This window comes from Kluyveromyces lactis (assembly GCF_000002515.2).
Source record: "Kluyveromyces lactis strain NRRL Y-1140 chromosome D complete sequence".
Classification (NCBI taxonomy): domain Eukaryota; kingdom Fungi; phylum Ascomycota; class Saccharomycetes; order Saccharomycetales; family Saccharomycetaceae; genus Kluyveromyces; species Kluyveromyces lactis.
This window is the reverse complement of record NC_006040.1, coordinates 1269833-1294936: the sequence shown is the minus strand read 5'-3', so window position 1 is coordinate 1294936 and position 25104 is coordinate 1269833. Positions and strand designations below refer to the sequence as shown.

Below are 25104 nucleotides of genomic sequence, written 5' to 3'. Positions count from 1 at the left end.
AGTAGAATAAGTTCTTAATTTGAAGTCCAACTCCTGGTGTCGATTGGACCTTTGAAGTAGAGAATATGCTTTCAAAACCTCTGTTTCTCTAATGAATGAATATAATTTGCAAAGAAGTTCAAATATTGAATTTTTCTTGAGTTATGGCAATATGTAATGAGCTCCGATTGCCAAAATACATTATAGACATAATATATAGAACTATATACGAAGAGCCGGATTAACAGCGCTTATGTCTCAAATTCGATCAGATCTTTTTTCCCCTGATGGTTGTCTGGGTGAGTAGATTGGTCTAGATCAAATGAATTTAGTTTTTTATGATCCGAGTGCATTTCGTCGTCATCCATATCCATTAAATCTCTATAATCGGAGTGTAATAATTCCATGCTCTCATCGCCATGGTCAGTGCTAAAGTCGTCTAGGTCAATTTGTTTATCTTGACTTGGCGATTCCGACTGCTGAGTGGCAACAGAGTCCACTCTACGCCGTACTTGATTGGCAACTCTTCTACCATCAGCGATTAATCCGTCAAATACGTTCCTCAATGCCTTCGAGCGACTTTCCAGCGCGTTCACCTGCTCATCTACGTGAATAGAGTTCCTTAGGGTGTTAGCAAAAAATTGCTCATATGTTTCATCGGCTAAGACAAGCATTCGGAACGTTGCCAGATCAAGAGTACATGGGGTATTTGGGTTTAATGCGACATTAGCCTTTAGACTATTCCATCTCTTCTCGTTGTTCTTTTTCTTTTCTTCGTTGTCTGTATCGTCAGATAGGTCTAACAGATCGATGGGTACCTCTTGTTCCAATGGCTGGGCATATTCGAAGCATCTTTGTAAGAAATTACTGGCGGCATGCAAATACCTTTCAGATTGTTCAGCTTTATATTTCTCGTCATCGATAACGACGCCCTTCGGTAACTCAATCTCCTCTAAAGTAACAACTCTTCCGCCGTTTTTCTTCACGATGCTTTCCGCGATATCGTTTTCTATCGATGTTTGGGTCAGAAGATCAATACAACGACCAGATTTCCATGGTTCAGTTAGGAATAGTAAGTCTTCTGACATTTTCAAGATTTGTTCTCTTTGAATTTTGCCCGTCTGCTGATCGTCGTAAAGCTGGAAGAAGTTGTTCATGGATTCCATTATATCTTCTGTCTTCATTTTGTCTAGGCCAGAGACAACATCATTCAACGTTAGCTCACCAAAGTTTCCTTTATCCCAACTTTTGAACAACCTCTTCAAAAAATCATTACGTTGTTTCCTGAACCTATGGTCAAGGTCACTTGAACTTGATTTACACCAATCGCATATCTTTGCAAGGAATTGAACAAATGATGTAAAGTCCATTTTTGAGGAACCTGTTCCCATACTAATTCTGTAAGAGTCTATACTCTGGTAATAAATGTCATATATGTTAGAGACTTCATTCTGGCTGAGATGAACGGCCTTTGACACGTTTCTTAGTTGCGTTCTCTTTGCAAAGGATTCAATATCGTGCAATATACCCTTCTTATACTTGTTTCTTTCTGTTTCCACAAGTTCCTCTGTAATAATATCAAACTCCTTGAACGCAACGACAAGAAGTTCCTGGAACTTTGTGATTTGCCTATATTTAACATCGCTAGATTCTGGGTGTGCGCTGTCGTCTAGTCTTTGGAAGTAACTCTTCAAGATGGCAATAAACATACCGTCATCATCAACTTCAAGTAAATCATCTGCATTGACTTTCAAAATAGCCAACGCTACTTGGAACAAAGTCTTCGGGCCGTTCACGAAGAAAATATCCATTATTCTGAAGGCAAATTGAAGAGGCATTGCAATGAAGAATAAAGATAAGAACCAAGGTAAGGATACCACAGATAGTTGGATATCATACTTGGCAATATGATTCCACATTACTGGCATCTTAGATTCGACAAATGATTCAAATACTCGTTGATCTAATAGAGTTCCATACATTGTCTTTGAATAGTACCCTGGAACGTAAAGGTCACAAAGATTACATAGTGACCAAAATGCTTGCTCTTCACTCATAAATATCAACAAGACAGCGACAACAATATTCATTGCTTGGCAGTATCCGACGTCCGGATTTTTCCAAGAATATGCTACAAGAACATTTCTCAATTTGTCTATACCTTCTGGATCTTGATATGCTGCATAATCAGGCAAAGACCTGTTCAAGTCCTTTTCGATTTCTTCAATGGCCTGTGAGTTTTCTCCCTTATGGTCTTCCAGAAGTTTTTGGTACAAATCCTTATTCATGAACCTTTCGTACATTGAACCAGAACATAGTTCCCATATCTCTCCCCTTAATCTATTAGGTATTCCAACTCTTATCAATTTATAAAAAGCTGGATGCCTCAAGAGCGAGAGATTCATACCGTTGGATTTGAAATACTCAAACCATAGCCTTAATTTAGCCTTTTCCTTTTGAAGTGCTGGATCACCAGGGTATTTATATATTTGTCCCAATCCTAGTGACGGTGGTTGCAACTCACGGTTCTTATCTATGTTTTTTTCAATGATATATTCTGAATATAGCGTGCCTAAGAATGCTGGCATGTTCTTCGTCTGTGGTATATTATCTCTCAATTGCATTTTGAGCTTATGTGAGAACTCTTCCGACCTGTACCTTAATCCGATAAATTGAATTATCAATCGAGCTCCAGAAAGCAACGTCACTTGCAAAGAAAAAGCGTAAGAAGCTATATTAGCACGCTCAACCCTTTTAATGGTAGATATATTCAAGACCATAACGCAGCTCATGTGGTCAAATGAATCCCTAAAGACTAGGAAATGCGGAGTTAAAAATAGTCTCCCCGAATAAACATATGTATTTTCAACTGGCTTTTCCCTTGACGTTGCTGATTTACGATTCACATTTTTATACGGACTCAACATAGAGATCTCTGCACTGGTATCATCTAATATATATTCAGTACTGGGCAACTTATAGTCTAGTCTAAACCTCTCATCTCTTGTTAATTTCGGCGAAGAGTTATCTGCAAACTTCTCCTTTACCGAGTTCGCTGTATTTCGAAGCGTATCAAAAAAGGACATGATTTAATACTGCCCAATTGACACCCTAGATTTAATAGCTGAAGCAATTGCACCTGGCTGTTATGCTTTATTACTCTCTTAATGATACCACATTCTTCATATAATGCGCATGTTACAATGTTTAACAGAGTTGGCTTGATTATAACACAACAATATGAAAACCGGGTAACGTCAAAATGATCTACAAAGAGCATTCAGAAGGTACTAACGACACTGAGTGACCCCATTACGCACTAAGATCCGTAATCTATAACGATTACACACAGCATCTATCATTACCATCAGTTTCGTATTATGTATAAATGGTAATAATCGTGCTATATATATCAGGAATTGGAGCTAGAATTAGAATTGAAATGCATGAGTAAATCATCTATCATAAGTAAGAAATTACATATTCGTGTACATATCTGGTCATTAAAAAGGATGGGATTAAATCGTTTATGTCATATGTCCATCTTATGTGTTTGTCTCTGCGGGAAAGAATTCTTCGACATCGTACGTTTCTGGAACTGTATCTATTGCGGCACGAGCGGATGTCGTTGTTTCTTGGTCAGGGATCTTATCTGATTCTTGTGTTTTTGAAGGTACTTTAGAAGTTCTTCTGGATAGTGTTGGCAACGATGCTGAACTTTTCTTTTGAATCTTTTGTAATTCTGGTCTTATCAAGTTAGAAATTTGTTTCAATGGCTCATATTTGTTTTCATTTTTGTGTGGCACAAACTTGTTACCTATAATATTACCAGTGTGTTGTAACACAACTTTCACGATATCCTTCTTGAATGAGGCTATAAGTTCCTCAGATGACCATAATTTGTTGGTGTATTGAATAGTAGGCACTTTCACGATTAAATTATCAACATTTGTTATTACACTCCTGGAGCCTTTATAGCTGACGGACATTATCAAACCATTAACTGAGATTTTAGCAACATTGAAATACTTACTAGATCTCTTCACCATTTCATCCATTTCATATTCAGGGTCATATAAATGTTTTGCTTCACCCTTCAAATTACTTTTATCTAAGACTTTTGTAAAAGATTGCATATCCCAGTCGGTCAATATCATTCTTCTTGTCATTGGAGATCTAACCGAGTTGCCTGTCGAGTTACTGAGAATAGATGGTTTCCGAGACAACACTTGAGATTCGCTATCCGAGATATCGATTGATTGGCGAATTATAGAACTGTTGTCGCTCGGTGTGGATTTATACTTAGGGAATAAGTAAGACATCAATTTTTCAGACGTTCTAAAATCCATTTTGAAAATGATGGGTTGTGAAAGAAGATTCAGCTCAAGTAAGTTTGAAATACCACCGATTGGAACACCCATATTCCACTTGATCTCGATGAAAGGCTTAGTATGATCGAACTTTGGATGACTCTCAAACGGACCTAACAACTCTTTATATATAGGTTTTTGTTGCAAGTTATAGCATTGAAGGGTAGAAATACTGATCTTATTGCTTGTAGAGCCATAGTACGTCTCTGATCTTAAGAAATGAGAGGCTCCTAGACCAAAAACTACAAAGCTTTGTTTACTCTCATCAAACAATTCCCATATCAACTCATCTGCACCAATTTTCCAAGTGAATCTATTGTTTTTCTTCGACTTACTCTGGAAATGCAATCTATCATAGTTTCTCTTGATAGCGGACATTAACAAGTTCAACTGCAACTTCGTTGTCTGAAATTCTACCAATATGTCCTGGGACGACTTGGAATATGCTTGCGGGTCGTGGAATCTCGTGTAAGAATCAAGATGTTTTAGTGTACGTATCTTCCGTTGAAGACTTTCGACGTCTTTGGTGTCAAGTTTTCCCAAATTGAACTTAATTTCATCGGCGAGAAACACTTGTGTTAATTTATCAATCTTCTTATCTTTATCTGCACCGAATGACAATAAATCTTCAACTATGTTAAATATCGAAGAATACTGTTCAGAGGTAGATGTGAGATATAGCTTAGGGAATCCCACATGGAAATGCGATTCATTACCATGTATCGATTTACTCTCATTATTGAAAAAGAGCGGATTCGGTTTAGTGAATGTGATGAACATATCATTTCGATGCAAGAACAAATTACTTGTTAGGAAGTCACTAGAGTAGCTTGCTTCCAATGGAAGCCAAGGAGGCCATGCTAAGTCCGAATCAAGAATACCGTACGTGTTAGAATGAGATACCATATGGTACCATTGATTGGTGTCAGATTTTTCAAGAATAAAGAATTGTGAATCAGAAAAATTAAAGCAGTATCTGGTTTCCATCAATGTATTCACACCTAGTGATTCACCCTTTATTCCTTTCGTAGAATGAACATCAATTATCGATAGCTCAATATCTCGCGAAACAATTAATATTGCATTTGTGGGCTCAGTGTTTGATGTAATCTGAACTTGAGGAGATATTAACCTTATCGAATAATTATCAAACGCTGAGAATCCTTCAGTTACCTCTCTTATGAAATCTTGAAATACTTCGAGCAATTCCTTATTAGACAAAGAAGAACTTTCCGAGTCTTGACTTAGTTTAGGTTCAGTAATGAATGTTTTCTGAAACCTGCTTTTCAAAAGTTCATCGAGCAAGATTATTGCTTTATGAGAAATAAAAAACTGATATTGTCTTCTGGTTGCAATACTGTTCGTATAATTAATTAAGTGATCACGGATGTTCTTGTCGATCTTAATCAATACATTGTGGAAGACGAATCTATTATCAAATGAAGACTCATTATCAATATCACCAAATTGTTTTAACTTAACGAACGAATCGATGGTGTTCATCCTAAATAATTCAACCCCATTTTTAGGTAAATAACTCCGTACAAATTCAGATTCAGCCAGGCTGCTCTCAATATCTGTGTTCGGATCCTGCATATTCGCATTCTCTGAGATTTCCAAATCCTTCAACATTTGATGGATTAGGTGTAAACTGCGTTTCAAATGGTGAAGTGAGTTTTCCTGTTCTTGTAGTGTTTCTAGTTGCTCGCTTGTCAAAGGATTGCCATCCATGAGTTTCTCATTCAGAGAATCCACGTTGGATTGTACCAGAGCTATCTGCTCATTCAACTGAAACTCTCTGTCTTCGGCAAGTTTTCGCTGAGTAACTTCAGGATGCGTCTGACCAAGATAACAATCATGAACGTTCTCATCACCAAATGGGTAATCTAAATCTAAACCTTGCTCTTCTATGTTACGGAAGTAGGTGATTCGAGGAGAGTGTATAAAAGGAATTGCAGAAAACTTCATAGGAACCAGAGATAATAGCTGGATTTGATGTAAATCAATGTAATCTTCCTTATCAAACCAGGATGAGTGTGTATAGTCAGACCTTTGTTTGTTTGGTTTTCTTTCATCACCATCTTCATGGGATAAACCCAATGTTTTGGCCAATAGTTCTTCTACGGCTTCTTGATCGAAGACCGCAAATAAAACCCGGATATCAGCATCAATGAAATCAAGTTCTGCAAGATTCATAGTAAACTTCCATACTGGTCGAGATATTTGTAAAATATCATTCTGACTGACAAGTTTCACTCGTTTTTGGTGTAAATCAAGCTTTAACGAGGCAAGGCTTGCTTTTAAACCGGTAAAAGCTATATTGTTATTCTGTTTCAAATCCAACTGTGAATCAGCATGACGATGTACATGAGTTATCTCCAAGGGTGCTAGGGATAGTTGATACTTGACAGTGAACAAAGATTTACCGAATTTTTTCCCGTTTTGTATTAGGTCTGGAAATAATGGGCCTTGCCGGATAGGTCCTGAGGTGTAAGTACTGAATAATCTCCACCATGCCAAAAAGTGAGATAGAGTTTCAGGTGCTAAATGTACTGAATTCTTGGCGTGAGCAACATCATCAGAATAGACACCGAAGGACAAGTGAATAAAATCAGTTCTATAACCTTTGTACGAATCGTGATTTGATATGTCTGTGACATGATTAGGATGAACCAGCTCCACCTCGTAATGCGGTTTGAGACGTCGTGATCTGGGTTCATATCCGACCATTTTGCTATCACCAGCTTCGAATAACATTCCCATTTTCCAAGTTACCTTTCCAAAAAGATTCATAATTACCTTATCGAAATTGTTACTTGATGAGAAGTCTCGAACACCCATCTGAAATTTAGTGGACTTGATTTCTAGAAAACCGTCTGGTCTTTCAGAACCATTAATGGTCATTTTTGTGTCACCACTCCAAGCAAATGTCATGCCTGCTCCTACATCTGCTATCGAATAAGGATCACTTGATCCCTTAAAATTTAAGTGCATTGAACTATTACTAAGCCATTGGAACTCGAGTTTACCATGAAATAAAAGCCTGATTTTATCCCAGAACCCTACTTTGGGAGATGGATCCATTGGAGGCTTCGTTAGGAAATCAAACCACAACATTACGCTTTGATAACCTGGCTGAAGAGATTTACCCCAGGTAATCTGTGTTGGAGTATCAGAGTCTATAGTAAATCTAATATCCATGAATGTTTTGATTGGTGTCAAAGTCCTTATTATATCCGATCCGAAGATAGAATCTGGCAGCTCTTTATGATCTGCACTGAGCGTCGAAAACGGCACAAAGATTGGCCGCCATGACTTGGAGGATCCAAGTGCCTCTGCAAATATTATATCACCCGTGACGTTCGTGTTCGGAAAGAACAAAGCAGGAAGCGAATAGTCTCGTAGTAGAAAAGAGAAGTTCTTCGTCTCCAAATTAATTCCCACAGGAACATTTGTACTGTATTTTGTATCCAATGGCATGCCTTTACCGTGCTTGTAAAGGAACTCCGAATATCTTTCTAGAGGGAACGATGGCGGTTGAAGTTTCAGATCTACATCTTCAATGGAAATTTTGAGTGAATTTACATCGTTGTCAACAGAAAACGTGGAAAATTCGTAGTCTAAAATGGTGTTATTGACTGCATAAGATTCAGCACCATGAAACTTCCTTTTAGCAACTCGATATCTTGCTATCCAAGAAGTTGAAAAATTCTCATAAAGTCTGGTATACTGTTGATTGAGATATTCTTCAGTTCCGGCAAGCTTGTCTGAACTTAGAAATAATGTTAATTTTTCTAGACGTTCCCTTTGTTCCAAGACGCCCACTTTATAAATCAACCCTAATTCTTGCTCAAACAAATCTTCATTGACTGTGATAGTTAGAGTTTTGGTCTTGACATTGATGTGCTTCATTATAATTGGAGGATCAGCTTTGGGGTAAAGGATATTAAAGGAGTCTAAGTGATTAAACGCTGATCTTAACTGTTTGAATGCTTTTACTGTGGTAGATATCGTGTCGACAATAGTATAAAATCTGAAATGGTATTCCATCTTCAAAGTCATTGATTCTGAAGACAACTGATAGCCGTCTTGTTTCGAGTTGTACAATTTGATTAAGGCCATCTTGAGCAGTGGAACGTAGACAGCGTGATTCTTTGTGTATACTGATTTGACAAGAAGATCAAGGTCTTCAACAGAAAAACCTGAATGAGCACCAGAAGTATATTTCATATTAGTTAAGAATAATAACAACGTCATATTCTGCGGTAGTTTGAGCACCGTAAAGAAGTTGTTGATGTTAATTTCGATTGGGCGGTTAGAGGAATGGGAAGCACGTTTCTCAGTTTTGAATGATTTAAACCGATTAATCACTGAATGCTTGAAATAGAACCAGAACCACAAGAGGTTAATGTCAAACTCATATTTCATTTTAGGTATGTCAATCACAATAGCAGTACTCGAAGGATTGATTTCAAGCCTATCGAGGAATATAATGTCGTTCGAGTATGATTTTTCGAAGTCACTTGATGATTTATACAGCCTCAATTCTGTAAAAGTGGCATGTGAGGAGTTTCCAGATAACAACATATGTGATTGATCAACTTCTAAACCGATTTTATAGGTTCCATCCCTCAGAGGTACAATTGAATGATCTATATTTGGCATGTTTGATGGTAAATAGTCTTTTGCTGATAGCGTAAAACACAATCCCTTAGCTTCAATTTGAAGTTGGTAAGATGAGAAGCGATGATTGGTTCCTTGAGAAGGCTGGAGAGTCTCCTTTGGTTCAGCTGGAGTGAATGATTTCACAACTTTAAGAAGACCATCAATGACTACAAGCTCATCAAGATTGACTTGTATATTGTGAAGTGTGCTAGCAACCGTATCAGGGTTCGAACCGTATCTATCACAAACGAAATGCCATTTCTCGAAAGAAATGAGTTGATGCTTGCGTCTCTCACCCTTTGAGGGAAGATTATAGATTACTGTAAACCTTTCAAGTTTTACCGTACTTGATAAAGTATTGTAAAGATCAGTAGTATCATTTTTATAAGCAGAAGGCACTAACGATTGAAGGTTAAGTTCCGAACTTATCGAATCTGAAATCAAATGATAGTAGTTCTTAGTATCCTCTTTCAGCAGAAGGTTACTGTTGGATATAATTATCTTGAGAATAATTGGTGGGAGTTCAAGTTGGTTTGGTGTATTCTTGGTATCCGCCGATGTTTGTGTTTTCAAAAACAAATCGCGGAGGTTGCATAATGATAATGTTACACGAGGGTCAATTATGTTGACAGTACAGGAACCAGTGAACGACTGAACATTAAAGTCTTGCTCAGCAAATTCAATGACGTCACATGTAAGTAGAACATTAACGACTGGTATCCTAATATCCTCTCCAGCAATTAAAGTGTATACCAGAGAGTTTATCGAAATTGTAAGGTTGTGAATATTATAGTTTTCAACAGAACTATCTAGTTCTCGAGACGGATTCATATGCAGTGAGGCATTGGATACAAAACATGATTGATCATTTGGGAGAAACACTTTAGTATTCTCTAATTGAACAGTGAAAAGTTCAAGCGTTTCAAGGAATTTCTTGTATCTTCTTATTGTCTTTTCGCTAGAGCGGGTCTTTCCAATTGGACGATACATCTTTTCACGTACTGTCGTATCCAGTTTCAATCCACCTATGTTAACACCACTGGTCCATCTGTGCAACTTTAGACCGGCATCATCATGAACACAATGGAAATGTGACGACAATTCGAGTTGAGAGAGGCTTGCAACTTTCCCCAGCTTTATTGAATGGAAGAAGGCAACTAGCATTACCCGATCCGTTTCGAAGCTGTACTCCAGCTTTAAAACTGCCAAATCCGTCAAAAAGTTAACAGTCGGTAATGAGAAATTAACGTTTACCAAACGAAGCTCAATTGGCATAAGCTTACATAGCACTTTCCATCTGGATAAGCTGATAGGTATCAGAAGACTAATATCTTGATTATCCGATATCTCCTTCGGTATATGCTCTTCAAATTCACATACCACATTTACGTCCCAACATTCAATCTTAGAAAAAAGTGAGAGTAGTAACACCTTCCGTACCTTAAAACTGTAGCCTTTGTAAATAAGATGCAACCAATAAATGCTTCGTCCAAATAAAAATCCAATCTGGAGCTTAGAAATGACAATCCTAGCATTGAAGTATAGTAACGCAAGATTGAATATAATCTGTTGCGTAACGAAAAGTATCGTCATCAATGCCAGAATTGATTTAATGCCATTGAATAACAGCGATATAATATCATATCCCATGTTTCATTGGCTGACGCAAGTAGCTACTTGTTACCCAGATCTAACGTGTCGGTAGATTGGCGGTGAGCAGAAGTGAATGGTTGTTTGTAATGATCAGCGTCTTATTCCGAACTTTTGAGCGTTTTCTTTACCTTAAAAGAGAAGCTTCGGGAAATCACGTGACCAATGCGCTGGGGCACCTAAACTCGTTAACTGCTTATGGGAAAGCAATGAAACCTTTGGTTGCACGCTCGAGACGGTTTAACAGTGTAAATAGGTTATGAAGTCAAATATGTCGAGATATACATTGCGTGTGCAGGTAGTAATTTGATGAAAATTTTTTTTTCCTCTAACCATAGGCTCCATTGAATTCCCCAGATTTTGTCATTCAATGAGTCTTAAGAGGTTTGAACTTGTTGTTTCACAGCATCCGAAAGGATTTCTTGCATCAAAATTTGCATCTCTTCTAGCTCATAATGAGGACTTGCACAAGTTAAAATGATCTTGAGCATAGATATGTAGTGTCTCTTGAACACTTTATCGAATGCACCAAGGTTAATTCCGTTCAACCAAGCATGTGCCAAGGGATAGAAGAAGAGTGTAGCGTACTTCCTAAAATTATTCTGCTGTTGTGTAATCTTACTATCAGTCTCTAAACGTTTTGATCTCCAAGTAACCTTGCTTCCTGTTATTTCAGTAATATCTTGTATCTTATTATTTTCAGGTTGCTGTTCAGTGGCCGATTCATCCCATGGTAATCGATTAGTAGGAAAATCGTATTTAGGTTTCACCACAAATTCATCATCAAAACCCCGTAGTTCCCTTGCACTCAATGCTGCAGATGTCAAGATTACCATCCTTTGTTGCAACGATAACTCGTTATTGAAGAGAATTGCATAAAGATCGACAATCTTGTCTGGACATACAACCAATATGCTAACTAATGCATTAGCCTTCCATTCTTCAAATGATTTTTCGTCAAACTTGTTCGATATGGTGGCTATCTTTTTGAGGAGTTCTTTAGAATAAAAAGATACTTCTGTTGGGAAGTTCTTCTTCTGTCGTACTAACTTCACAGTTTCCTTTAGCAATCTAAGTTCGGACCCATCATTCTTGATAACTTTCTCGAATTCCAGCAAAAGATCTTTGAGGAACAAGATGTCTCTAGAATCTTCTTCATCAGATTCATCGTCACTGTCCTGCAAAGTTATGGTATTAAATTGCTGTACAAGTTCATTCTTTGTAGAGTTCCCTTTTGGCAGATTTTGTAGTCCTTCCTTAATGGGAAATTCAAGTTTGGATAGCTTGATTAGTTCAATTCGAGGCAAATCGATTGTAAAATCGCTTTCATATTGAAGCTGATCATTTGTAAGTTTCTTGGCAACAAACATAGTACGCTCCCTAACCAGATGATCCTCAGAATGAAGTCTCTTGGTGACAAAATTCAAGGAAATTGCATCATGCGATAGTTCATCTCTGGAATCCTTAGACATGGCATCTAATATCATTACCAAGATTTCAGCGAGTGAATCATCTGTGTATAAATCCATCAGTTCAAAACATGGTAGTAATTCTCTGAAGAGCTGTGCACGTTTCGCTTCTGACATACCATGCAAGTAAACAATTTTAAAATACGGATTTCCCCATTTGAAGCAATCTATGCTAGTTGGGATATCGAATGGTAACTGGGATAGTAGTGTGAAAATGGTAGAGCTGTTATCAGGATTAGTTACTTTTTCAAGGAACGGGACCAAATGATACATGAAAAATCTCCTCTGTTGAACTGAGGTCCCCTTTGATAACATCATAATCAAAGCATTCCATGAAAATTCACTAGTAGTAGCAAGCCCTTCAATGAATATATCAACACCATAAGGAATATTGAGCTGTAGACATGAAACGAACATTTCGAGATGCGTCTTATCATATTGCTTCGTCTCTTTAAAGACAAATTCCCATTGCATCTTCATAAACTTTAAATATTCAACGATGGAAATACTGCTGCTTAAAGCGTTATAACATCTGCTTCCAAACAGAATCGATTTGATAAAAGGGAGATCTCTTCTTGACGAATGCTCTAAGTAATTGAATAGACAATCACTCTCATACTTAAGAACATCCGTTAAAAAGCCGTAGAATATTGACGTCTCACGATTCTTACCCAATTCTTTTGCATACTCAATAACCAATGATATGAATATGTAATTATTACCGCATAGCCTGCGTAGTGCCATCTTTAATTCTCTCGGTAGCGATGGATATATTGGTACCACATTCTTGATTATCGGGAGTATTTCGTTACTAGAATGCTGTTTCTTTGATGACATTCGTTCTAGTACCTGATAAATGGTATCTTTATCACATTTCTCATTCAACAAAGTACTATCAATCCCGGACATTGTGCGCTATAATATACAATCTATCACGTCAGCAGCACTTTAGCAGCTTTGCAATGCTTGTCTCATCTATAGGTTTTCATCTCATAGTCTTTTATTCATCTCATATTAAATGTCAATCTTTACAATAACACAAATAAAGAATTGTTTTTGTTTACATATTAGATTCTGTACTTGAAAGTGGCAGATTGCAGAAAGAACTAGAGACTATACACATATCAGCCCGCCAACTTCGTGGATATTGGGTAGCCAGGCTTTAGCCCATACTGTAGTACGTTTGAAACAGACAGCAGTCATATCGAAATGAAAGGTGTCTTGAGTGATATGAAAGTTGACAACAGAGTTAGAAGACCGTTAAACGCTGGATCAACAAAATACGATACGGAATGGCAGGCTACGTCAAATAGTTCGAAGATAACTACAGCACAGGAGAATAATACCAACTCCCTGATTGACTGGAAGAAATTGTACGATTTTGTGGATAATAAGAGCAAAGATTTTGAGAACTACATTCAAGTAAATGATAGTTTCATTCAGTTATATCGCCAATTGATCTGGCGTCATCAGTTGAAGAAACTTCAGGAACTTCCGAAAAAGCATATGAATTGGATTATTTTTTTGATGGAGAGAAACAAATTGACACAAGCTAGCAATCAGATCTTAATGCTATACAACGAAACCAATTTAATTAAGGCCAAAGGTATTGATGACGTTTTGTTAAGTGATTTTTCTGCGGGCAATGAGAATTACTTAGCAACATTAAAAGTAATAACAATGCAGTTGATATTGAAAACAGGAACGACAGAAAGACACGCGGAAAGTCTTTTGGAATGCTTTGCTCATGATACGCGATACCTTCTGAAAGACCCTAATGTGAAAGTCCACGCTTTGGTGAAGCTAATATTAAACTTCTTTACATTGCTAACTGGATTCAAGCCTTTGTTTGGACTCAAATTCGTTCAGTATGTGAATCAGTTCAAACTCGAATTTGGTAATTACATAAAGAATATGGATTCTTCGACGTTTCAAAGACAAATTACCAAATTACTTCGAAAGGATATATCTGTAAACTGCCACATCTATTTACCGAAATACTATGATGAGTATACGAAACATATGGAGAACGATCAAGTGAACTTGACCGAATTTTTGAGGACTGATGTTATAGGTAAGGACGTTTGCACGGAAATAAGAAATCAATTGCGCCTCCAGAGTTTTTCTGCAGGTAAGATCGATGCACTTCTACGACCTTTTTTGTATCAAGCTGCCTTAAACAAATCATCCTCGAGATTGTGTGATAGTCTAATCATTTCTGTCAATAATTCCATTAAAGACCTGAATGAGGAAGCTGTAATTTATGTTCTTGTTTACCTATCCAAAATATTTTTATCATTTGAGGACTTCAAAAGGACTGATAATGTTGCGGCTGTTCTATACAATTGTTTTGTTACGAAACGAAAGCTTCTATTCTTAGAACATGCCGCCATGGTCAATTACAGAGCATATTTACGAACGTCGAATATTTTAGAGCATTTTAAAAAGTTCGAGAGAATTATTGGTTGCTGCCAAGATAGAAATGTTCAAAAGTTGCTATTTTCATACGTATGCAACGTTTTCATGATCTTCAAAGAAAATACACTCCAAGATATGTGGAATTTGACAAGAAAGAGTTTAGTTCCATGCTTTCGCAGGATGAAACTAGACAAATTTGAAATCTTCAACTTTTCTTCAGAGCCAATGTTGTGTCTTTTATATTCTGGCTCTCATTTTTCTTACCAATTCAAGTGGTCTCATTTGTGTCAGATGCTAACTGATATTGTCACAGATGTAAAACAGTCTGACCTTCAAATCGACATGAAAATCAACACATTGGATTCATTTTCGAAATATGAAGTCTTAATAAAATCAATGTTCTGTTTGAATTCTGAAATGAACAGAAACAGCTGTCTCAAATTGCAAAAGGTCTCCAATATATACTTAGAGAAATGGGTGAACAAGGGAAACGAAACAAAACTCTCAGATTTAGAGCTTATGCTCTTGGAATCTATGATGCCTTTTCTCTTACAAAACAAAATATACAAACTTACTGCTGAAATATGTACACAACTAAGAAGCGTACAGAGATATGCATCCATACCAGACCTGATTTCATACTGGCTATTGGAGTCATATGTTGGCTTGCAAATTGGGCCTAAGGTAGAACTTTCCATCATGGAAACGGTTTCCGCACTGAAATACCAGCCGTCGTCTTTCACTGAGATGAATGTGGATCAGCTACATACAACATTATGCATTCTATTAACCCAGGTACTGTGGAAAAAAGACATCGAAACCTTCAATAAGTTAATTCATGATGATTTAACGAGATTTAGACCCAATCTATTTGACATTCAGAATAAAACCAAAATGCCTGTCGCTGAATATTTGAAGATTCTAATGTTAAACATCAAAATTACTCGTTGCGCATCCATTCTTCAACTCTCTCAAAACAACGTCTATATGTCTTTGAAAGAATGCAAACGCTCGCTCAAAATATGCAGACTCTTGATAAAGAAAGAAGCGGTGCTCTCTGCCAAGTATCGATTTGAGGTAATAAGCCTTCTTGACGATATTTTCCAAAGAATTATTAGCATTTATGTCCACACCGGTATTTTCAAAGACTGTGCATTTTTCATAACCGAATATCAAGAGGTTATAGGGTCGTTGGATAACCCAACAGCTCTTTTCAACATGTTTTCCTGCCTATGTTCCTATTACCAGCTGATAGAGGAATCAGAAAATGCCTCTTTATCACTAACAAAAATGAATGCTGCCTTCGACCAGATTGATGGAAGTGCAAACATAGAGGCTTTGGCCACATTCTTGTATTTTAACAAGGAATCCGAGAAACTGAATAATTCTATGAGGTTGTTCTTTGGAGATGACGTGTTTATTTCAGACATTGTCGAGTATTGGTTATTGAGAAGCTGTCAAAAAACTTCAACTGAAACAACACGAAAAGATTTTGAAGCAATGGTATGTATGAACAATGCAAAAATCCTGTACAACAAGGTCCAGAAGCAAATGGCCACTGATACCTTCTTCAGAAGCATGGGCGAATCAGTGATGGCTATTCCTGCATGCTATGACTGTGATAGTATTTCAGTTGATGGGAGGCATAAATCACTATCACTAACTAGTGTACAGACTTTAAAAAGCGTGAATGACTCACCCCGCCCATCATCTCTTACTCCTAGGGGTAAGTCACTTGCCTATTCTTTTGATCGTTCCACTGCAATCAATAATTTACAAATGACAGATCGCTTCATTCAAAATGCTGACATCAAGGCCCTAAAAGCTCATGAAATTCGAGAGTTAGCAAGCTTACATTCATTGACATTGTCACTATTCTTCAACATGAGTACCAAAACAAGGCTGGAAAGCCAACTTGGGCAGAATTTCAGGTTACGAGATCACCCAAGATCATTGTCATTACTATATGAAAAAGCTTTCTCTGATATGGGAACAGAGATATATGATTCTTTTATACCCGAAACTATTGCTACTGAATCCGTTGAAATGTCAGAATGTAATATGAATTTGGCAACTATTCATTCAGAGTTTGGGAAAAAATGGTCTCATCTCTCATTCAATGTGGTAGAGATTGACATTTGCCAGCTCACTGGTGATCTATTAATTACTAGATTCGATACAGTACGCAACAAACACCTTCATTTACGTTTACCTTTGAATCGTCATAATTCCAGAGACCTTTCGGAAGAGGTCTTGGGTTTTGAAGCCGCCCTCGATGAGTTAAACCATATCATTTCTTCCAACAATTGTACCACTTCAATTGAAGTTACCTCGGTCATTACCACCAAAGAACAAAGGAAGAACTGGTGGGATGAAAGGTATGCTTTGAACAATCGACTCCAAACTCTTCTCACTAAAATTGAGGATTCATGGTTTTGTGGGTTCAAAGGAGTTTTTAACCCAAGAATAGTTGATCAGCAGCAATTTGAAATCTTCAAAAAGGGCTTCCAATCAATACTACACACGCATCTTCCTTCAAGAAAATCATCGAGACAATCAGATTCTTTTCTTCAGGTAGATAACATGTTGATAGAATTATTTGTCCTATTAGATGTGATAAATCAACCAACTGAGAAGGCCGTAAGCATGATGGAAGATTTAATATATTTCGTGTTTGATATATTATTATTCCACGGCGAGCAAAATGCATATGATGAGATTGACGTAAATCTAATGCATGTTAAATTCGAAGAGCTGTTACAAGAATATAATGCAGAATCTAAAACCAAAGATCAAACATTAGATCATACGTTTTTAATATTGGGTAATAAATGTCACTCGATACCTTGGGAATCTTTAGATTTCTTGAAATCCATATCCATCAGCAGAGTCCCGTCAATAAAAATGCTCGACGAATTGTTAACCAAACACTCAGAGCTTTCTCCTTGCGTCAACGTTTCTGAGAATCTCTCGTTTGTCTTAAATCCTGGAAATGATTTGGGTAGAACAGAGACAGTATTTAGTTCAGAATTCATTGCAATGGCGAGCAGGACTAATTCAAAGGCTTTCATTGGTAAACCGCCAACGGTAGACGAATTTTTTCATTCTGTGGCAGATTCTAATTTGTTTGTATATGTTGGACATAGCGGTGGAGAGCAATATGTTAAACTAAAGGACTTGAGAAAATGTAACCATTTAGCACCTAGTCTCTTATTGGGCTGTTCATCTGCTCATTTAAAATACTGCGGAACATTTGAAAGCAGTGGCACCATTTATTCGTACTTACTTGGTGGGTCTCCTATGGTTGTGGGGAATCTTTGGGATGTGACAGACAAGGACACAGACAAGTTATCAGTGTCTGTTTTCGAAAAGACCGGATTCTTTAATTCCAAACCAATCTCAAGAACTGATGAAAGTGACGCAACTATTAAACAGTTTTTAAATGTCAGTGAGGCAATATCTCAATCAAGAGATGAATGCAACATGAAATATTTAATTGGTGCAGCCATGGTTATATATGGATTGCCGATGCGGTTTACCGAGAGAACTGTACCAACATCTATTTAGAGAAATTAAGTAGACTATACACTAATCGTATCAGACGTTCATCTTTCAAGAACTTCAAAACGACACCAACTTCATGATTCTTCAATTTATCATTAATCAAAGCCCTTATCGAATCATTTTCTACTACCTTTAAATTCAAGATTATTACAGTGGGATCTTTGGGTAACTGCTTAAGCCGTACAAGCTCTATATCGTTGTCATTATTGTGATCGTATGTCAATACTACATCCCAATCTTCAACTACGACTGGAACAGAAGACTTTCGCCGGTCAACTAATTGTGTCATGCAATTCTCAATGCACTGTAGTAGCTCCTCCTGATGCTTTTCCGTGAATAGACTCTTGTCTAGCACAATGTCTGACAACGATATGTTAGCAATCCCCGAATCATTGACTGCAGTTGGAACTAATTGACCTAAACCAGGTTTCTTCCCTTTAAATATCTTCAAACTGTTCGCTACGTATGAACTGCTTTTACCGCTCTTCATATTTATCAGTGGCATCAATGTTGCTAACTTCCCCGGATTCTCATTACCAGTTTGCACCAGTTTCATTTGAATCAATAAATCTCTGGGGAACTTGAATCGCGATGCCTTGTCACTTCTCATTGGTGAGGCCAGTAAATTAGCAAAAAGGTTCTTACTAAGGTCCCATGAACTATTTCCAACCGCTTCAGTGACCTGCTCCTTGTCAGTAAGTTTCAAGACCCGCTCTTTCCCTGCCCATCGATGGAAATTCGTTAATAAGGGACTTCGTACCTCTGGTACTTTCAACGTCTTCTTCAAAGAATTCTTAGTCCCATCGCCTCTAGAAACGAATAGTTTCCTCCAACCTTTACTCATATTACACGATGCATGTACCTAACTGTCTTAGCCATAGGCTAATCATGTATTGCCTCTTGCTCATCGATTCTTCTCTCAACATTTAAGTGGTAAAACAATAGCTTAAACAATTTTTCACTTGATTACATACCGGTTATACCACATCTCAAGAAGAATAAAGGCTAACTAGTGAATTGGCAACAAGATTTCTCGAGCTTCAAGGCATCTAGATAGGTGGAAGTGATTAACCATTATGCCAGGTTTCAATAGTACGATGATGGTAAGGCTTTATTCTACTGCCAAGATATCTATTCATGATATAACCCAGCAAAAGTTCAGAGAGACTATGGGAAGGATCTGTAATCAAGCGATGATTTTGACCACAGCTGTGCCTATACATTGTAACAGCGATAGATTCCGTGGTGTTACATTGTCCAGTGTTACGTCGCTTTCGTTGATGCCGATACCGCTTATTCAATTCAATCTGCAGCTCCCCTCGTTTACTTCCGATTTCTTACACGATTTTAACCATTTTGCATTACATCTTATGAAACCTAACGAGCAATCGATTCACCTGGCCCGGAACTTTAGTAAGGGTGCCATGAAAAACACCCATAATGGTGAGATAGTTCCGACTCAACCTTTTGTAGGGTTACAAGAAGGCGTCGAATACGATACTTATGACATAAACGGTACTAATTTACGTATTCCTTTGTTGAAGAACGCCGAGAGAGTCATTGTATGTCAGGGTTTGAAAACCTTCAACGTGGGTGATCATGAGATATGGGTCGGAAAGGTCGAGGATATTGTGAATCGAACGTCTGAGGAAGGTGCTGATGATCCGATTAGTGGTGGATTATTGTACTGTAATCGGAATTTCCATACGTTGGGAGATCCCATTAGGAAAAAGTCTGGCTAAGATCCGCTTTTATTAAAGTGTATTACGATACGAATTTTAATGTCTTAATGAGCAATTTATCCATGGTCAAAGACCCTTAAGTATGACAGGTTAGGAAATACTCTTTGTTTTGACGAATCGAAAAAAGTTGTACTCTGCATTTAAATAACATCTGTTATGGTTTTATCTTGAGCACCAATGGAGCCTGCTTTGGTCAGCTTGCCATTTCGGTAGTTACGATAAAAAAAAACATTCCTTCCATGTGTATATCTATATCCATATCTGTGTATATATTCACATACCGTTTATTCATGTATGTGATCGAAAAGGGTGCACCTGTATTCAAGCCTTGAGCGGTGAACAAAAGTGGAATCAGGAATACAAAGATTCATGAATGTTGATAGCATTAGGATCATCATCCTCGTTGATTTTCGCATCCGATAAATACTGGCTGTTAACAGGGGTTGGTGCCTTTTTAGAAAACATCAAACTGTTTAATGAGTTGAAAGATACCGTTTTCTTGTGCTTTCTGACAGGTTGCGTTTGTGATTGTTTCCCACCTTGTAATGCTGGAGTACTCAAATTGTGAAGTGGGTTAGAAAGAATAGGTGAAGCAGCACGTAATGAGCTAACTGATGGGACGCTGCTTGCGCTCGAATTCTTCTTCAAATTGTTATAGGGAATATTCCTCGAGGTGGACGTTTCTGGCGTATGATTGAGAGGTATCACTTTCGCCGGATGTGGTGCCTCTAATTCGTTGATGTGGATCTTTGGGATGGCGTTCGGCGTTCTTGAGCCCTCGCCGGTTGGTGTCGAGTGTTGAGACGTTGATTTCACAGGAATTGCAAAGTAGCCTCCACCACTACCACTAGAGGTGTTACTAGCTGAAGTCACATTCCCAGAAATATCCTTCGGGGACATGAAAAAGTTGAACTCGGCACCTGTATGATTCGTAGTATTACCGGCATCACCGCTTGTTGTTCTTACGTGGGTCAAAGGCGTCAAGTGATGAACTGGTGTCATTCCATTGCTAGTTATAACGTATCCCATATTAGAAGTTTTATTCGAGCCTGAGGAGCCATCGTTAGAAATGAACGAAGTTGGAGATACTTGATGAGATGGCAATTCGGTAGGAGGCGGCCTAGCTTCAATAGTAGGTGCCAGAGATTTAGGCCTTTCCGTGGCAAATATTAAATTTCCATTATCGTCAATGGCTGGGGTATTTACCTTTGATCTCAAGTTCACTTGCGAGACAGAAGGAAGTTGTATGTAGTGTGGTCTCTGTTGTAAATTACTTGAAGACTGGCTTGACAAGTGAAGAGAAGAAGTTGGTTCCGATTTAGATTGTCCCAAGCTCAAGGTGCTGCTAGCAAATTTATTGTGAGCTTTCAAAATCTTTTCTTCGATGTATCTGGCTCTATCCAGAGTATTGTGGAATTTGGTTAGATCTTTCAAATTATTAGTCCATTTCTTGAATTCTTTGACATCGACATCTGCTGGTCTTTTGAAGGTGATACTTGTGAATTTTACGGTATCATCACCACCAGACACTACTCTGCTATCATTTGAAGAGCCCATTGCTAAATTGTTGTTCTTACCGTGTTTGCCACTTCCTGGTTTAAAGAGCTTGGAAATTGTTGAAGTAGATTTAGAGATCTTCTTTAAATCATTTGAAATGGATTCACTAGCACTCTCTTCCATAATATAAGTCGACTTACAGTTGATGGTAAATTTATCTTCTATCTCCAGCAATTCAGACTCGTTCAATGAGATACTCATAATAGGAATAATGGACCTCCCCTTGTTTCCCGAACTAGGTATGATTGCATGTTCACTATTTTCGCCGGTGTCCTGTGTCAGTTTAAAGAAGTTTGAAGATTTGAACTCATGCAAGTAGTTAGATGTTAGGACAAAATAACCCTTGTTGTATTGTTTCAAATACTTTGATTTCTTTAGCAAATATCCGGCTCTGATACACTTAGCCAACGAAGATTTCATTTTTGGGTATCTAATATCAGACAACTTTCTTGGCTGTGGGATAGGGTCAGTAGATTTCCAGTTGAGCAAGCATCTTGGATGATGACTAACAAAGTTGTCCCATTCTACACATGGTGGTTTGGAAAGAATACCTCTTTGTAACTCCCTGCACAAGTTGTTAATGGAAGTACGCGCTTGAACATCAATGATTGCTGAAAACTTTTGCAAAGTTTTCTGAATAGTTGAGAAAATAATCTTTTCCAATTCCATACCAGAGCTTTGTAAATTGATGTAGGCCTCTTGCAAATAGTTTTCTTCCAAAAGTTGTCTCTTCAATTGTAAATCCAATTGTAACTTTAGTAAATAAGGATCATGTTTCGATTTAAGAGATGAATTTCTCTTTAACTTGATCAAATCAGATCTGCTAGCATTATCGTTCAAAAAATTCACAGCAGCAATGTACTTGTGAAGCAATTGCCCCGTCAATGCGACGTGCTCTTGGATATTGGTTTTGAAATCAGCATTGAGTTCCTTAATCTCTTTGATCTTGTGGCTCAAATCTTTCCTCAAATCCTCTAATTTTGGAATGATCTGTAGGGTGATCTCTTTGCTCGATTTAACTTGTTGACTTGCCAAAGAGAGGTGGTACTTCTTTAGAATAACTTGAATGTCCTGTATAGAACCTGATCCAAAGTTCATGAACCCAGCGCCAGAGCAACTGTCGTTAGGTTCCAGTTGCAACTCTTGCCCAAGATCGATACTTGAATTGTTCAGGGTACTAGCATTACTGGCAGCAAACGGATCCGGTTTCTCGTCAAATGGCGATTTCATCTGCGTCATTGGTTGCGGTTTCTTTTGTGGCAAATTCTTCGTCAATGGATCTGAGACTCTGTTAGTACTTTCATCTAAATCAGTCAAGAATGAGAACTTCACAGAATTCTTCAAGGAATAATTGATTCTTGCGAATTGTTCTTGCGAATATGCAACTTCTCTCAAATAAATGATCATCGCCTTCAAGATCTTCCGCCATTTATGAAACCTATCCGCCAAGATATCAGTAGGATATTCTCGCACAAATGACGCTGTACCATCATCATATAAGTCTAATCCCTCAGCTTTTCCAGCATTGGCACTAGCACCTGCACCCGAGCCCACACCAACATTAGCACCAGCTCTGGCACTGATATTTGCATTACCGGCTCCTGAATTGGCACCAGCACTGGCACTGTTAGCACCAGCTCCTGCCAAGAGAGAATGCTTGGGAGTCGGAACGTTCACGTAATAAGGAGAATGATAGTTGGTCTTGGGTAAGATATCCTCATACTCGGTTTCATCAGCTAAATCCAATAAATAATTCGAATCCGACGAAGCAACTGATGAGTTATCTGCCAGTGATCCAGTATCCGTTTCTTCAATTCGCGGTTCCATCGCTGATAATGACAGATCAAAGCTTGGTTCCTTGTCCCTAAAATAAACCGATTATAAAGTCAACAGCAACAATGCTAAGCGATATTCCGTTGCCACTCGTATCACACTGGTATGTTATGTGCTTCCAGTGAATACTGATTATCTATGTTACTCGACGGTACAGGGAGTTTAAGGAGTGTTATTTGGCTTTCTTTCTTTGTTTTTGTGTTGACATGGTGTGGTGATGTGTGTGATTCAAATTCCAATTATTTCGATTCTATTTATGTACATTCTCTTGATTAAACTCAAAACAGAGTCATGGGCTCAGCCGTGTACGGTCCAAGAATAGCAATTTAGGGCATGAGGAGGCTGCTATAGTGTGCTTCAGGAAATCGTCAGAGTTTATTCAAGAACTTGATTTGGATGTACGTAAGGATATTTAGTTTATCTCTCGGGATTCTGTATCTAAATTCAATAGATTTATAAAAGTTTATAAGGCAGAATGTTACACGGCGGGACGAGCCTCAGAATCTGAGGGTCTATTCGCCGGTCGCTCGCTTTGTATTATCTTCATTTATCTTGGACTTTACCACCTTTCTTGATGATTCTGACAGCAACAGAAAGCATGGTTGATAACCAGAATAAGTTCAAAACGTCAAGGATCAGGTTACCGGTCACAATGATGGCCGTTTCGAGAGGTAAGAAGCTTGGATCGTTTCTGATGTTGTAGAAATCGGTACACAGTTGGTAGAATTGGTAGAAACCCCAGCAGATTCTTGCCAAGAAGAAGATCAAGATCAAAACGACATTGTTCACCAATTGGATCACGTTACACACCTTGGCCATGACAGTCTGACAGTCTTTGGTCAGTTGTGGCAAGTACTTGATCCCGAACCATCTGATATTCAAGAATGGATTGGATAGCTCGAACATCAGGAAAATACCTGCGTAGTAGTTGATGTAAGGTTTTAAACCAATAGCATAAACCACCGTAGAGATCAAACCGTGCAGCACGAATGGGAGGGTAGAGTAGACCAATGAAATGTAGATATCCCATAGGAAGTACCCAATTGCGAAAACGCATACCTTCACGTTATATGGGTCCATGCCAAAGATACGATCGTGAGAGTTTAGATCTGGTTTTTCATTGTTATATGCAATGGCCTCGAAACTGAGATAAAGCACGATCAGAGATTGGATCCAACTCACCAGACGAACGGCACTCTGGTTGACAAGGTCTGCATGCTGCTTTTCCTTAGACTTACGTTGGTCTTTCGTAGTCTCCGGATCCCAGGATAACCTATAAGAAGCTAGAGGTGGGAATAAGACCCGTTGAGATAACAGGAATAGCGCATGATACCCGACGGCAATGTACAACACAGTGTGTAAATTGGATAGAATCACATTCGAAGTAATCCATCCATTGGATTCGAGATATGGGATCACGTACTCGGTCAAATGAGGGTGCGGAGGTAAGGACATCACATAGGTCGTGAACAGATCTATCTGTTCGGAAACAGCTGCTGGAACGACGCTGCTAAACAAAGAACTACTCATCTTTGGTTATTGAACAGGCAACAAAACTCTCAACCTCGAGGGAAACAGTACCACAGCTGCTGGTCTATCCGTAGTAGCACAAAGCCTTTTTTTCTCCTTCTGATCTAGTTCCGTTTGAAGTGGTGAATGTGGATTTACAGTAATTTGTTCCATAAAGCTGCTCGAGAGATGCCATCATAAAATACGAGATGAGACAAAGATGATATATGGTAAAGTACGCAAGCTATGGACCGTACATTCTGGCGTTAGGTGGCATGCACTTTCAGAGTACTAGATTTCTAGTTCATTGATGTATTTATATATATATATATATATATCGGTAAATTC

At 38.1% G+C, this 25104-nt stretch overlaps 8 protein-coding genes across 8 annotated transcripts; 2 read left to right on the top strand and 6 right to left on the bottom strand.

Moving 5' to 3' along the window:
* Positions 1 to 230: 230 nt before the first annotated feature.
* On the bottom strand, positions 231 to 3065 carry MDR1 (GTPase-activating protein MDR1; the record flags this gene model as incomplete). Its single annotated transcript, XM_453735.1, has 1 exon — positions 231 to 3065. The coding sequence occupies one exon, from the start codon at positions 3063 to 3065 to the stop codon at positions 231 to 233; it is 2835 nt and encodes a 944-aa protein (XP_453735.1).
* Positions 3066 to 3524: 459 nt separating this feature from the next.
* HOB2 (Hob2p) lies at positions 3525 to 10664 on the bottom strand (the record flags this gene model as incomplete). The annotated part of the gene is made up of 1 exon (XM_453734.1): positions 3525 to 10664. The coding sequence occupies one exon, from the start codon at positions 10662 to 10664 to the stop codon at positions 3525 to 3527; it is 7140 nt and encodes a 2379-aa protein (XP_453734.1).
* A 377-nt stretch (positions 10665 to 11041) lies between these two features.
* Positions 11042 to 13042, bottom strand: TEL2 (Tel2p; the record flags this gene model as incomplete). The annotated part of the gene is made up of 1 exon (XM_453733.1): positions 11042 to 13042. The coding sequence occupies one exon, from the start codon at positions 13040 to 13042 to the stop codon at positions 11042 to 11044; it is 2001 nt and encodes a 666-aa protein (XP_453733.1).
* A 300-nt stretch (positions 13043 to 13342) lies between these two features.
* On the top strand, positions 13343 to 18118 carry ESP1 (separase; the record flags this gene model as incomplete). Its single annotated transcript, XM_453732.1, has 1 exon — positions 13343 to 18118. The coding sequence occupies one exon, from the start codon at positions 13343 to 13345 to the stop codon at positions 18116 to 18118; it is 4776 nt and encodes a 1591-aa protein (XP_453732.1).
* On the bottom strand, positions 18111 to 18959 carry RRG8 (Rrg8p; the record flags this gene model as incomplete). Its single annotated transcript, XM_453731.1, has 1 exon — positions 18111 to 18959. The coding sequence occupies one exon, from the start codon at positions 18957 to 18959 to the stop codon at positions 18111 to 18113; it is 849 nt and encodes a 282-aa protein (XP_453731.1).
* Positions 18960 to 19191: 232 nt separating this feature from the next.
* Positions 19192 to 19857, top strand: KLLA0_D15103g (flavin reductase family protein; the record flags this gene model as incomplete). Its single annotated transcript, XM_453730.1, has 1 exon — positions 19192 to 19857. The coding sequence occupies one exon, from the start codon at positions 19192 to 19194 to the stop codon at positions 19855 to 19857; it is 666 nt and encodes a 221-aa protein (XP_453730.1).
* A 351-nt stretch (positions 19858 to 20208) lies between these two features.
* KLLA0_D15081g (uncharacterized protein) lies at positions 20209 to 23241 on the bottom strand (the record flags this gene model as incomplete). Its single annotated transcript, XM_453729.1, has 1 exon — positions 20209 to 23241. The coding sequence occupies one exon, from the start codon at positions 23239 to 23241 to the stop codon at positions 20209 to 20211; it is 3033 nt and encodes a 1010-aa protein (XP_453729.1).
* A 549-nt stretch (positions 23242 to 23790) lies between these two features.
* On the bottom strand, positions 23791 to 24777 carry ALE2 (Ale2p; the record flags this gene model as incomplete). The annotated part of the gene is made up of 1 exon (XM_453728.1): positions 23791 to 24777. One exon carries the CDS (start codon positions 24775 to 24777, stop codon positions 23791 to 23793), a length of 987 nt encoding a protein of 328 aa, XP_453728.1.
* Between the last annotated feature and the right edge of the window lie 327 nt (positions 24778 to 25104).